At 39.0% G+C, this 13,024-nt stretch overlaps 1 protein-coding gene across 5 annotated transcripts in view; it reads left to right on the top strand.

Moving 5' to 3' along the window:
* LRRC7 (leucine rich repeat containing 7) overlaps positions 1–13,024 on the top strand; it is a 594,014-nt gene that overhangs the window by 229,825 nt on the left and 351,165 nt on the right. For all 5 annotated transcript variants that reach the window (XR_012475461.1, XM_074221205.1, XM_074221202.1 and 2 more), the window contains exon 3: positions 4,871–5,073. Coding sequence is in view for 4 of the 5 variants with exons in the window: in XM_074221205.1 (XP_074077306.1) it covers positions 4,871–5,073 (203 nt within the window). In the remaining variant the exon portion in view is untranslated. The remainder of the gene's footprint in view (positions 1–4,870; positions 5,074–13,024) is intronic.

The raw sequence follows: 13,024 nt of genomic DNA, 5'->3' as shown, positions 1-13,024 counted from the left end.
TGAGCTCAGGTCACCTTAACTCTAAAGCTGGCCCTGGGTCACACTATATTTCCTCTTCATCCCATGTTCCTAGGTAGGGTAAATAGAACAAAATTTACCTTTTTCCTGCTGACTCCAAGTCAACATGGAAATGACTCTGAGTCCACTCCAACTATTGAGGTAGGAACTGCTTAGGAAATGTCCCATAATCCTTCTGTCTCTTCACTCAATGCAAAATGATTATTCATCTCTACTTGATGTTTTCAGTCTATTAAGAGCAATCCGCTTTTCATTTTTTTACTTTTTTTTCTGTCATTGAGAGAGAACTTAAATGTATTATCATTTGATATAAAAGAAGAGAAAATGGGATTTGAGTGAGGGTCTGAGATGCTAAGGAAGGGCTTCTCATAGGAAGAGGAACTGTAATGAAAGAAGTATGGAAAGCCAGGCAGTGGCGATACGGAGCCTGGAGAATAGCCAGTCATTCAATAATGATCTTTTAAATACAGTTGGGCAGCGAGGTGGTGCAGTGGATAGAGTATCGGCCTTGGAGTTAGGAAGATGGGAGTTTGAATCCAATCTCAGACACTTGCCACTTACCATCTGTGTGATCTTGGGAAAGTCATTCATCCCTGATTGCCTCCCATCCAGGGCATCTCCAGTCATCCTGAGCCATATCCACTGGACCCAGGTGGCTGTGAAGGAGAAAATGAGGCTGGTGACGTAGCGCAGCCCCCCTCACTCAAATCTAATTCATGTTCTTGCCATGGCCTCCCCTCCCAGATGCCATGGTCTTCTCTGAGAATTAAGGACAAACATCATCATCGTCATCAACAACATACATCCCTTCTGAGGGCAACCCCAAGATCTGGGAAATTCATGGAAAATTTTTAGCTCTCCCTGCATACCAGAGAAGATGTCTGAATTATTATGGCATTAAAAGATAAAATATGTTGACATTATATAATACCATACATATATTTTATGCATTTCTGGGTTGTTCATTTGTGTCATCTGCCGGGCTTTGTGTGTTATCTGCTGCTTCTGCAAACTTTCAAAGCATCCCCACTTAATTTCCTATACCAATATCAAAACTGCTATGAGGAAAGTCAAGATATTGAAAGGCTAAGTGTACTAGGAGATGCTAAAGGATACTAAAAGTTGGCTCAGGGGTAGGGCACTGCTCTAAGCGCCAGTGATACAAAGAGAGCAAATGCAGTCAAGGAAAACTTCCTAACAAAATGAGATGTGCTCCTTCAGAGGCTAATGGCCTTTCCTTCACTGCAGATCTTCCAGAAAAGCCTAGGCGCCCTTTCTGGGTATATTGGAGACTTGGCCTTCTATAATGAAAACTGTTCTAAATTTGGAATCAGAAAGATTCCAAGCTGGATAGCTACTCCCTACCTATATGGCCATAAACAAAGTAACCTATCTAATCCGCAATTAACTCTTCCATTAATTAGGGAATAATAACATCTACTCTACCAATTAGGAATCACTTTTTATATATTTTTAAATGATTTCATTTTTACCAATTACATCTAAAGACAATTTTAACATTGTGTTTTTTAATATTGAGTTCCATACTTTCTCTCTCCCTCCCACCTCTCCCTTCTCCCTGACTATAAAAAAATTTAATGTAGCTTCTACATATATATACAACATGTGAAGCATATTTCCTTAATAGTATGATTTAAAAGAAAAAACAAAAAAAAAAACCATACACACACACACACACACACACATCTCAATATGCATTCAGATTGATTCTTTCTTTGGATATGAATCATTTGTAATAATTCATAAAGGGTTTATTTTTAAAAAAGAGTAATATATAGGGTAGATAGATGACCCTTTTAATGCTCATATTCTTGGGGTCTGTGTCAATTCCTTTTGAGAATTCTTGATATCAAACCATGTAGTAGAAAAGGCTGGATCTTTACTATGGCATGCTGCAGAGGTGCCTTCAGGCCTTATGTGTACCAGCATAGAAGCCCTGTTGTGCCCACCTCCTTGTTCTTCTGCCTCCACCCAAGCCTTGAAGGCTTTTCTTGGCATTGAATCTTCTCTACTCTTGAAGAGAAATGATGACAACTTCCCACCAGTTTATTCTGGCATTCTACCCACACCCTGTGCTATACATAAACCTCCACGCTTGAAGACTAACATGTAATAGAATGTTAATATCAAGTCATTTCTTTCAGAGTCTTTGTGTGATCATAAGGCCATGCACCATCACCTACTGGAAAATTCAAATATTGGGTAAAAGGAGACCTAGAACACCTAGCCTGCCAGGGCTGCCACTAAATAGTTGTGTAACCTTAAGCAGGTCAGGGACAGTCTCTGTACCTAAAGCTATCAAACTGTAAAATGGATGGGAAAGGCAACAAAGTGGATGTCATAGATGTACTTTGGAATCCAAAGAACCTGGGTTCAAATTCTGCCTCTAACCTTTAATGCCAAAGGCTATATAGCAAGTCTCCTAAACTCTCAGTGACCCAGCAGCTCACTAAGTCTCTATGTAAAAGATTCATTAGGCTCCACTTTGGTGGAGAGTTTTCCACAAGGAAGGAAAGTCCAAGGACCGGTGTTCAGAATCCCATCTCAGGGGCTGATGCCTTGGGCAAGACTCCACTTCACTGAATCTCACCTTTCTTTGTAAAATGAGAAAGAATTCTGAGGTCCCACTCAACCCTATAACTATGATCCTGTGATATGATAGGGAGAAGGAACTCCAAGATGAGGACTACTAACACAGATCGATGCCATTTTTTGAAACCTCCCATGATAGAAAATTCTCTCTACACTAGAAAGTGAAGTGACTTTCCCAGTATCACAAAGTCAATACAAATTAGAAGTTAGATTTGAACCTGAGTCTTCCTGGATTTAAGATCAACTCATCTACTCCAACTCACTGCCTCTATGATCTATTAAAGCCATGAGAAACAAAACACACACACACACACACACACACACACACACACACACACACACACACAACTGATATCTGTCTTCTTTGATTTATAAGGCTTTTGTATAGACTTTTTGTGGGTTTTTCTTTGCTTATTTCATCTGATCCTGTGATTTCATTAAAATATTGAATTCCAAGTAAAGAAACCCTCTTTACTAATGCATTTTAAAACCTACTTGGAATTTGCAATTCTTACAGAGCTGTCCATGGTTAGGAAATTGGGATGTTAGAGAAGTGATTTATCTAAGGTCATATAACTGAGTCAGAGGCTCACCTTAATCCAGGGCTTCTGGCCTCCAGGGTCAGCACTCTAATTGTGCTTCTCTCTAGTAGGAGAAAATATCAAAGAACATCATATACAAATAGATAATATTAGCACCTTCTCTAATTTCCAGCTATCCAGAGCAAAGTCAAATTTGGGGTTCACAGTGGACTTTCTCACTGCTGCTTATCAAATACTTGTTTAACTGAAATTGGATGGAGTATTCAATTGTCTTGGGGTGGGGGTAAAAGGACTAAACTTTATTATTATTAACGTGGGGGTGGAATATACCATTTCCTTCTATTACAAAGATAGAAAACAAACCTTTACAGGTAGCTAGGTGGTGCAGTGGATAGAGCACTGACCCTAGAGTCAGGAGGACCTGAGTTCAAATGTGGCCTCAGACATTTAATAATTGCTTAGCTGTATGACCTTGAGTGAGTCACTGTCAACCCCATTGCCTTAAATAAATTTTAAAAATTAAAAAAACCTAACCTTTATTCTGAGAAAGGACCCATGCATTTCACCAGACTGCCAAAGGAGTCATGAATAAAATGAGGCTAAAAAGCCCTGATCTAGAAGAGAGAGAGAGGTACCATAGCTTTATGAGAATCAGAGATTCAAAATTGGAAGATTCTACAAATTTCATTTTTAAAATATAGCTTCTTGGGGTGGCTAGGTGGTGCAGTGGATAAAGCAGTGGCCCTGGAGTCAGGAGTACCTGCATTCAACTCCAGCCTCAGACACTTAATAATTACCAAGCTGTGTGGCCTTGGGCAAGCCACTTAACCCCATTGCCTTGCAAAAAGAAACCAATAAAATATAGCTTCTTGATTTTATAGATAAGGAGAATTTCTCAAGATCATAGCTAGTACAGAGCCATGACTATGACCCAGGATATTTTCCCAGATACTTTTGTCTACTGCTAAAGTTAAAAATGTTATTAAGTATGACATTATATTCTACATAAAATATATTTTATACATGTTATAGTCAATTACCCATGAGTGTCATGTTTGTACAATACAAAATAGAAACAGATGATAGTTATATGGACAGACAGACACATAGATAGACATTACAAATTGTTGTAGAAAAATACATTTTGCCAGTAAAGAAAAATAATCCATCAAGTTAGTTCGTGATGCTAACTCTGGTACCAGAGATAAAATTGGGTTGTTGAAAACATATCACTACTACAAATCAGTAGAGAATTACCTTCCACCTAATCGAGAATGTGTAGGATTCATGAAGAGAATACCTGATACAAAAAGTACCAAGTGAGTTCTCTGATTCATGGAGTCAGAATTCAGGATGGCATAAACCAGAGAAAGTGGGGAAGTTTTTGCCCAGTTGGAAAAATTTCTCTGTTCCCTCAACTAGAGAGGCAAAAGAATTAGAAGGGAAATTTCTTGTTTGGCTTGGTAAGGAGGCATCCTCCTCCATATTATTGAGGTGGGGTGAGCCCACATTTTTGAGAGTTTGGGATTAGGGTGGGAATCCACTTGAATATGTACAAATGCATTTTATACCAAGGGAAGAATACATTCAATTTCTTTTCCAAGATGAAAAAATTATTATTCCTTATTTTAACTAGTAAAATTAGGTCTTTTTCCCAAAGGACAGAGAGTGAAACAACCATTTTTCTCTTTCTCTAGTGCAGTGCCTGGAGATGACAACCAAACGGAAGATCATCGGCCGCCTGGTGCCATGCCGATGTTTCCGAGGCGAAGAAGAAATTGTCGCAGTGTTGGATTACTCCCACTGCGGCCTTCAGCAGGTGCCAAAGGAAGTTTTTAACTTTGAACGGACCCTAGAGGAGCTTTATCTGGATGCCAATCAAATTGAAGAGCTGCCTAAGGTAAATGGTTTAGGATCTAAAACATAAACTCTAAATAGGGACGTGAGAATTTCAAAGGCTTAGCCAGGAATTCTAACTATGGGCAGTTTGCTGGCAGATCTTCAAGCAACTTCAACAAATAACTAGGTTGGACTCCAATAATCTCTTTATTAAATACAATTGCTTGAGATTTCATTTCATAGAAGACAAGATTCTATTTACAGATGTCATATTATTGTAGCCAATGCCATTATTTGCCTTATAACAAGCAAGGACTCATTCTCCATGCAACCTCAGATTGGTCAGGCTCACTGGCAATCCACAATCATTTATTAAACTACTATGTACTATGTATGTTTATATACATGTATGGTCAAGAGAGATAAAGAGAGAGAGAGACACCATGAGAGTGAGCTTGAGCCAGCCTATACCAAGCCCTGGAAATATGAACATGAAATGCACAGTCCCTGACTTCAAGAAGCTTACAAACCAATGGAGAAAATAATTCTTACAAAAAGATATATAAGATATAATCAAATCGAATGCAGGCTAATCTTGGACAGGGAGGAACTAGTAGTCAGAGGATGAGTAGGAGGCATTTGAGTTTAGTCAAGAAAACTTCAGTGAGAAGAGAAAGGATTCCAGGCATGAGCCAGTGGAAGGGAGATGAGATGACAGATGGATCTTTGTGTGTGAAAAAATAGCAAGGAGGCTCATAAGTCTGAAACAAAAATAGTATGGAAAGAAGTTGGGTATAAGTTGTCTACAGAAGTAGGAAAGGGTCATCGTGAAGAATCCCAAATGCCAGAGAGGATTTCTTTCCATTTGTTCCAACAGATAATAGGAAATCTTGGGAGATTATTGAGTTGGGGAAGAGGGAGAAAGAAAAGATCATAATTTTGGTAATTGTGTGAAAGGCTTATGCCCACCCCTGCTAACCAGCCTTTCATGGTTAAAAATCTTCACAGAAGTTAAATAGAATGCAGGTTTCCACCTCCTGACCTCTTGTTTTCTTAACTTGCTAGTCTGGTTTGTCATCAATCAACCAACCAAAACTATTATTGCCAAAGTTACTAATAGCTCTCCATTGCTATTCCAACAAAGCTTTATCCTTTCTTAAGTTATTTTCTCCCCAACCCTCCCATCTTCCTTATTTTCCTATTACTATTGAAGGCATCATCATCCTCCCATTTATCCAAGCTCATAACCTAGATATTATGAACTCCCCACTCTCTCAGACCCTAATCCGTTTGCCAAATCCTCTCATTTCTACCCTTTGTATCACTTGTCAAATATAATTTCTCTTCTTTAACACTGCCACCACCAAGATGCAAGCCCTCATCATCTTGGTTCTAGATCATTTTTATAGTCTTCTCACTGGTCTCTCAGTCTCTCATTTCTCCCCATTCCAATTCATTCTCTCTTCAGCTATCAAATATTCCTAAAATATAGATAGGTTTGATTATGTACATTCTATAACCCATCCAAAAAACTGCAGTGGCCATCTATGACCTCTAGATTCAAATATAAATTATTCTAGCTTTTAAAACCCTACATATGGTTTCCTTCAAGTCTCAGCTAAAATGCCATCTTCTAAAAGAGGCCTTTCTTGATCCCTTTAATGCTTTTCCTCTGAAATCACATCCAGTTTTGTTTGTATTTATCTCATTTGTACATAGTTGTTTGTATGTTTTCCCCTCCGTCAGATTGTGAGCTCTTTGATAGCAGGTACATGTTTTTGCATTTCTTGATCTGTCCTAATACATAGTAAGAGCTCAATTACTTTCTTATAACTTTGATTTGACTTGCCCTCAAGGACCTTACAATCTATCATAAGAACCATGTGTGAAGATAAGTAATAGATAATGTTTGGGCTTATCCCTCTTCTATGTAACAAAGAAGTCAGCTACCATAACACTTTGCCATTTTTCTGAATCCACTGACCTTTCCAAAACTCCTAATGTGATCAAACTCAGTCAGTCAGGGTAGGTAGGTGGTGCAGTGGATAGAGCACTGGCCTTGGAGTCAGGAGTACCTGAGTTCAAATCTGGCCTCAGACACTTAATAATTACCTAGCTGTGTGGCCTTGGGCAAGCCACTTAATCCCATTGCCTTGCAAAAAGCCTAAATAATCAGTCAATGTTGGAGCTTGTTTGGGAAAGCCCTTGGACTCATAGAAATCTAGAACTGGAAAAGAACACTGAAGAAGCTTGCCAAACCACTCATTTTGCAGAGGGGAAATGGAGGGCAGAGATTTTCCATCACTTATCCATGATCACACACCATAAGTAATAGGTCTCCTGATTCCAAATCCAATGCTCTTTCATGTCATTCCATAGTTTATTTTTGATACATTTGAATATCTTTTTCCCACCAATGCTAAGAGAAAGCATCATGCAAATTAAGGAAACAGGAACAATGCTATCAAGAACCTAGTACTCCTAGCAGCCTCAAGAATGTTGGTTTTCTCATTACAATCTTTGAACATTGCCCTTCAGATAGGCATCTCAAATATCTTATCCTCTACTTTTATGATGCTCACAAAATAATGTGTTATTTGTTTCACATATAGATTGTTTTAAGAATTTTAAAATGATTAGAAGACAAATGGAGAATAAATCTAACGAATTAAACAGAATTTTAAAAAGTCACATATTAAAATGATTTTATTTAAGGTATTCAAATTCCAAATCAATCAAGAAGGATTTTTAAATACCTATTAAAGTCTAACATTATGCCAGACCCTGAAGATGAAAAGAGGAAAATGAAATCATCCTTTCCCTCTAGGTATTCTCATTTTTTTCAAGAAAAACAAACAACATGTAGACATATGCTTCTACAAAATACGTGCATGTCAATCAAAGCCCTGGAGTTATCCCGGATTATGTACTCATATGAACTGCTCTTCATGGGAAGGGAGAGGATTTAGGTACTCTCGGCTTATACTCCACCTGGAATTTTCCAAGGAAATCTCTAAGCAAAGCTTCAGAGTGACTCATATCAATGGCTTCGCTAAAAGTGGGTAATGAGCTCCAACACCCACACGGAGAGGCAATGAATGCATGATATGGCTGTCAAGGAGGGATGGTCTTTACTTTCACTACCACCAAAATTGCAAATGATCAGCAGACGGAAAGGATTTTCACAGGTGCTCGTGAACAAACACAGAAAAATGTTAGCTAGACACTTAAGTGGTTCATTAGGCTCATTGGACCTTTCCTGGAAGATCAAGACCTCTGTCAAACTTCTGAACAATCATTTTCTGTTCCCCATTGATACAAAGTGGCACTCTTTCTCAAACTTTTACCTAGGCAACTGGTTGTAACTCTGAGAAGTATCAGAGAAAGTCCTAGAACCTTTGTCCTCTTAATGCTTAGATCAGTTATGGAAAAATGGACCTCATTGTCTCTTAAGATTAAATTTAATTGAAGTGAATTTATTGTGCTGTCCCTAAATCCAAAAATTCAACCCCAGAATGAAGGTTAAGCTATAAGGACCCAGGAGTTGTGGAGGACTACACAGTCAATATAAATCCTACTATGTTACTAGTCATACAACAAACTTTTTTAAAGATTTCATTTATTGATTGATTTGTTCATTCATTTCTTCATTTATTTAGTTAGTTGTTTGTTTATTTATTTATTTTGAGTTTTATGATATTTCCCCTAATCTTACTTCCCTCCCCCCACCCCCACAGAAGGCAATTTGTCAGTCTTTACTTCGTTTCCATGTTGTACATTGATCCAAATTGAATGTGATGAGAGAGAAATCCTAGCCTTAAGGAAGAGACATAAAGTATGAGAGGTATCAAGATCAGACAATAAGATAGCAGGGTTTGTTTTTCCTAAATTAAAGGGAATAGTCCCGGGTCTTTGCTCAAACTCCCCGGTTCTTTCTCTGGATGCAGATGGGCTTCTCCATGGCAGACAGCCCCAAGTTGTCCCTGATAGTTGCACTGATGGCATGAGCGAGTCCATCAAGGTTGATCATCGCGCCAGGCATTCAACAAACTTTTTAAGGATTTGGTTTGTACTAGATACTATCCAAGATGGCAGAATGGAAGGAGAGCTGATCTTGAAGTCAGGAAGACCTGGCTTCAAATTCCTACTATGATATATAACAACTGCATGATTTGGGGCAAGTCTCTTAACCTCTCAGTGCTCTCGGCAGCTCCTAAAGACTATAAATTGCAGAACTACTAAGCTACATTGGAAAAAGGAGTTACTCAGTCCTGGAGTTCCCCATCACCTATATATCCCTGAACCTCTATCCATGTGCCAGAAAGTATGCCAAACTTTACACATCATTACACATCATCATCATCATCATCATCATCATCATTCAAAAGCAATCACAGAGAGAATTTACGTGATGTTTAAGGTTTGCAAAATGTCTTATGTGTTATTTCATCCGCTACTCGACAAAAGTCTTTCTTGTAGGGGCTATTATTATTGTCTCCCTTTCACAGACAGAAGAACTGAAACTGGGAAATGTCAAATGACTTGGCCAGCTAGCAATTGTTGAACACAAGTTTTGAGATCAGGGCTTCATGATTCTAGACCAAGATAGTCCCTGCCTCAAGCAGCTCACTTGTTAAGAGGTCAAACAACATGCAAATAGACTACAGCAATGGGGAATAATCTCAAAAGAAGTGGCTTCTACAATCTGGGCTAAACATTATCTGTAAAGTAAGGGAGGGGTGGAAGAGATCTCATCTGAAGTCCAGCCTTCAATCTTTTGATCTGCTGGGTGTCATTCCAGCTCCAAAAATCCCATCATCTCTGTTTATACAAATACAAACCTATCATATAAGATCTTTTTATTTCTCTGCTCTCCTCAGTCTCAGCCAGACCACCTCTGGAGTATGTTGATGTCTGGAATCAAACTTTAGAGGGGATATTGATGAGCTAGCCTTCGTCCAGAGGAAAATAAAAAGAATAAGGGGGAGATCAAAGACATTCAAAGTGAGAATGAGTCATGGAACTTTCAACTGGTAAAGAAGACATAGAGAGACTTTGAAAGGTTTTCTCAAAGAGAAATAAAACTTTTTATATTTAGATCCAGGGCACCAGAAACAGAAGCATTGCATGAATATTGTCAAGAAAGTAGATTTAGGTTTCCTCTCAGAAATAGACTTCCTGAGAATTTGAGTTTGCCTCAATGGATTGCCTAGGGAGGAAGTGTTTTTGTTATTGCTAGAGGTCATTAAGCAGAAATTTGCTGACCAATGGTCAGGAGATTCCTTTCCTATGTAGTTTATGAGCTGTACAATTCTCAGGTGAGTTGGTTATAAGAGACAAAAATGAATAACATCAAAAGCCCATAGCATTGGGGCAGCTGGGTGGCACAGTGAATAGAGCACTGGCCCTGGAGTCAGGAGTGCCTGGGTTCAAATCCGGTCTCAGACACTTAATAATTGCTTAGCTGTGTGGCCTTGGATGCTCGAGCCACTTACCCCCATTTGCCTTGCAAAACACCTAAAAAAAAGTCCATAGCATGAAAGAGGACTATTACTCTTCATTATAGATAGATGGATATGAGAGAGAGAGAGAGAGAGAGGTAGATGTGGATAGTCCTCTCTTATGTTCCAGTGAAGACCCAATAGGGAAAACTGAATAGAGATTCCATCATAATTCCACCCCTGACACATATGAACTTTGTGAATCTGGGTCAACCATTTAAGTGCATAGTGCATGATGCACCTCCCTGAGACCATAAAGATTCAAAAAAGGTAGAGTTATATTGACAACAGTTTTCTCATTTGAGAATTCCCAGGAACAAGAAAAACACAGTACTAACCTGTAGCCCAATCTCTCCAGATTCCAATAAAAAATGGAATCCGTGTGTATTTCTATAATAACTGTTAGATGAAGCACAAAGTATACAATCCTTTGGGGAATGGTTTTAGAATCAGAGCTCTCCAGCTGGAAGAGACATTAGAGGTCATTCAGTTCAATCCTTGCATTTTAAAGAGTCTCAAATTAGTAAAGTGATTTATGTGGGAGAACATGGCTAATGTGTCTCCAATAGGATCAGAGACTTAGGTGAGAGGGATCATAATGGTCATCTAGTTGAAAACTCTCATTTAAGGAAATTGATAAAGTGACTTGCCCAAAGTCACAGAGGAAATAGGAATCAGAGGTAGGTTTTGAACAAAAGTCCTTGGATTTTAAATCCATTGCTTTGAATGAAGAGTCTTGGAAATTGTGTTAGAAAAATAGCAATACATTTTTGGTCAATTATTTTGCTTATTGGTGGATTATTCCTAATGTCATTTCCATCGTAATTTGACGGGGCCTGAGCATTAGAATTTTCCATACTGTCCACTGAAACCCATACTAATCAATGCCATTTAGGAGAGTCACTTTGATATTTTTCTCTCTCTCTGACCTTATAGACATGGGTAGTTCTGAGCCATAGTTGAAGATATGGTAAAAAAAAAATTAATGATGTTAAAGAATGCATGACAAATAATGTCAGAAAACATGTAAAAATAAATTTCAAAGGAGGAAAGGAAGAATTTCTTTTAGAGAAAGTTCAGTTGGTGTTGCATAATTTTCTATATTTGAGAGTTAAGACCATGAAATGACTTTACTTGAGAACACCCTCCATCCTCCCCCACCCCACACACTCAGTCGTAGCACCTAGCTCCAGAGTTCCAGTCAGGAGTTCAGGGTTATAGGCACAGTAATAGACCATAATGGTTGGGAATCATATGTGAAATTCTGGGGCAGCCAAATGTGAAGGAGCAAGAAGAAGAAAAATTCAACAAGAAATTCTTTATGCTACAAAAGCAGCTGAGAGATCTGGTGGGTTATGAAAGAGCTGGTTTGTTGCAGAGGTTAGCAGCTTCAGAGTGGGTGTGCAGTCTTTTGAAAGAGGATGCAATTTCAGCCTTGGATAAAAGAGATACCGCCAGAGACAGTCAGGATTTTTAAGTTGTCAAAACTAAAAGTGTCCTTCTCTGAGAGTTCCCTATACTAATGAAGACCCAGATCCTGCTTCCACCCTCTTCCCTGTCTCAACTTTTCTCCACCACAAGCCCAGATTTCCAGTCCTACATTTACAACTGGGCAGTTTGATGAATAGAGTGGTGGGCCTAGAGGCAAGATCTGGGTTCAGAACTAACCTCAGACACTGGCTGAGTAACCCTGAGTAAGTCACTTTACCTCTACTTGCCTCAGTTCCCTCAACTGCAAAATAAGAATAATAATACTTACCTCCCACAGTTGTTAGGAGAATCAAATGAGATATTGGTAAAGCATTTAGCAGTATCTGACATATAATAAGCAAGATAAAATTTTCATTATTATCATCATCTTTATTGTTGTCATTATTTTAGATAGCTCTACCAAGATCTCACTCTTCATCTCTCAAAGCCTGCCCCTTCCCCTAATTTCCCAACTACAGCTGATAGCACTAGGTTGGTACAACTAAGCCTGAAACCCAAGTCTGGGCCAAGTCTGGGTCACTTCACTTCCACCATTACTCTTGCATCTGTCCCCTTCTTTCCACTCATGTTGCAACAAGCCTAGTTCAGATGTTTGTCCCCTTGGCCCTGCATTTTTGCAATTCCCTCCTAACTGAGCTTCCTGCCTCTTTCCTTTCTAGCCCATTCTTCACAAGCTGCTAGGGGACACATCCTAACAGGATACTCTGATCATGTTGCTCCTCTGCTCAAAAATCTTTAGTGAATAAAGTTTAACTGGCATTTAAGGCCTTCCGTAGTCTTGCTCCAACTTCCCATGTAAAGGCAGCAATCCCTTTTATGTACATCATCGCTTCTCATCCTCAAGCTTCCATCTTGGTTCTCTAGCTTCTTGCTTAGTGCGTGCCAAGTCTGAAATAGAGCCCTTACTCACCTCATTGGGTTGAAATCCCTCCCACCTTCTTTCTAGATCCAAGTGGGATGCAGCATCTTCCAAGAAGCCTTCCCTAATCTCCTCAGCTAAACAGGATCTCTTCATCTCTT

The sequence above is a fragment of the Macrotis lagotis genome, chromosome 2, assembly GCF_037893015.1.
Source record: "Macrotis lagotis isolate mMagLag1 chromosome 2, bilby.v1.9.chrom.fasta, whole genome shotgun sequence".
Taxonomy (NCBI): domain Eukaryota; kingdom Metazoa; phylum Chordata; class Mammalia; order Peramelemorphia; family Peramelidae; genus Macrotis; species Macrotis lagotis.
This window is presented reverse-complemented; position numbering and strand designations above follow the sequence as displayed.